Here is a 2,112-nt window from a genome sequence, read left to right as displayed (position 1 = left end):
TTTAAAGCCACCAGGTCAGAACTAGAACTATACAGTCGACCAGGTAGAATCCAGCTGCCTTAACCACCATGCCACCAGCTGGCTCATCAATACATTTTATTGTCACTTGATTCAACCTCATTTGGAATATAACATTTCTGGTGATTAAATCAATCCTATGTACAGAGGCATTCCAAATTTTAAAAGTATATTTGAAATTATGCTGTTTCAAATTGAATAGTCCCCCTCCCCTTCATTTTCATAGTGTGATCTCTGGACAGCAACACCAGCATCTCCTAGACATTCCTTAGGAATATAAATGTGTGATCTGAACCAGAAGCCTAGAGATCTATGTTTTAGCAAGACCTCCAGGTGATTCAGATTCCTGCATCTTTAGGGTTAACAGTGAGTACAAGCAAGAGCCAGTCCCAGAGTTACCTACTAGACTTCATTGTTTACAGAATCAGATAATTATGGCTTACTGTCTTGCATTTAAACTGTTCATTTATTTTAATTTCTAGAAGTTTCTTCAAGTCATAACTGGAGCTGAGAAGTATTTTATTGGCTTAATGTATCAGCAGGCAGAGAAAAGGTGGCGTTGGATCAACAATGCTGTGTTCAATGGCAAGTATGTGACCATCCTGTATTTTCTGGGGACCTAGGTTTGCCTCAAGAGATAAAACTTGACACTCAGTTGGGTTCATTCTGGAATAGCTCAAAGGCGGAGACTCAACTTTTGTTTTTCACTTTTTTTCCTTTCTTCCAATCTAGTCCCAGAGACACATTTTAATAAACTTTGCATTATAGGAAATAGCAAACATTTCTAAGGAGAAAGAAGAGTATTCATCTAAACAAATTATTTTGTTCAAATTGGAATCCAAAAAAAATCAATATACATAGCATTTGTTTGATGTATCTTATATGTCTTTTAACTTACAGATCATATTTTCTTGGTAAGTAACATCAACTTTCCCAGATGTGGATATTCTTTTCTTTTTTTTTAATTTGCCAGAGAGTGTGTGCACTTGCCAGATAAAGAGACAGAGAGAGAGAGGGAGAAAGTACTCCCTGCGCTCGACTGGGTGTGGTCATGCCACAATCCTTTCTCCTCCATTTTTTCCAACCAGTCAGAATTTGGGGTACATATGCACATGTGCCTGCCTTCTTTATAAAGCCACCAGGTCCAGGACTCAAACCATGGTTGGCCATGTTGAATCTGGCTCCCTTAACCACTAGGCCATAAGATTGCCCCAGAACTTTTAATCTTAATCTAAAGAAAGGTATTATAAGCAACATATCTGTGTCTTAAAGCTATGAAACTTTAACTCTCAAAAGCCATCTCCTGGGACCAGCAGTTAGCGTACTGGCTATGTCGCTGGACTCCCACGTAGTCGACCACGGTTCGCATCCCAGACCCGGTGGCTTAAAACTCACGCCGGGCACGTGTGCGTGCATGCCCAAGATCCCAAGAGGAGAATGGAGGAGAAGGGATTGTGGCATGGCCATCCCCCTGGGGGGTGATTTCTCGCTTTCTGTCTCTCTGTCTCTCTCTGTCTGGCGAGCACACGCGCCCTATAGTGAAAAAAAAAAAAAAAAGCTCTCAAAAAAAAAAAAAGCCATCTCCTATGACACACCCTGTGGAGATAAGTGTTGTGGAGACCATAAATCTTCCTTCCCAGTGTCTATGTGAAAACATTGAATCAGACAGACAGTAAGGGAGATCCCTAGCCTATAAATGGGCTTTCCCATAGAGTGGAAGATAGTGACTACTAGGTGCCAGAGAATATTCTAAGAAAATGACTTATGTTATTTCCTGCAGTATTCATCAAGATGTGATAGAAAGTTTTTATGACTTCTCATTTAACAGATGGCTGATCTGAGAACAAGAAAGGCTTAGAAATACGTTGAATACCACATAGCTAGTAAATGATAGAACCACAACATGATAATACATCCACTTGAGTCCAAAACTCTTAACCTCTTTGTGAAACCAGGTTTTGTCTGATCAGACTAAAAGGGACTGAAAAAGGTAGGAAAAAGCCAAAAAGCACCTCCATCAATATTTTCTTAAACCAACACAGGTCTGGCAAAGAATGAGAAATTGCTTTCTTCCTTATCTCAGTCTTCCTGCTG

At 40.1% G+C, this 2,112-nt stretch overlaps 1 protein-coding gene across 1 annotated transcript in view; it reads left to right on the top strand.

The window, feature by feature from the left end:
* The window catches only part of CLEC5A (C-type lectin domain containing 5A), a 9,815-nt gene that overhangs the window by 6,102 nt on the left and 1,601 nt on the right, over positions 1 to 2,112 (top strand). Inside the window, exon 5 of the mRNA XM_027770529.1 lies at positions 501 to 607. Within this exon, the coding sequence (XP_027626330.1) occupies positions 501 to 607 (107 nt within the window). The remainder of the gene's footprint in view (positions 1 to 500; positions 608 to 2,112) is intronic.

This window comes from Tupaia chinensis, unplaced genomic scaffold, assembly GCF_000334495.1.
Source record: "Tupaia chinensis unplaced genomic scaffold, TupChi_1.0 Scaffold000140_1, whole genome shotgun sequence".
Classification (NCBI taxonomy): domain Eukaryota; kingdom Metazoa; phylum Chordata; class Mammalia; order Scandentia; family Tupaiidae; genus Tupaia; species Tupaia belangeri.
This window is presented reverse-complemented; position numbering and strand designations above follow the sequence as displayed.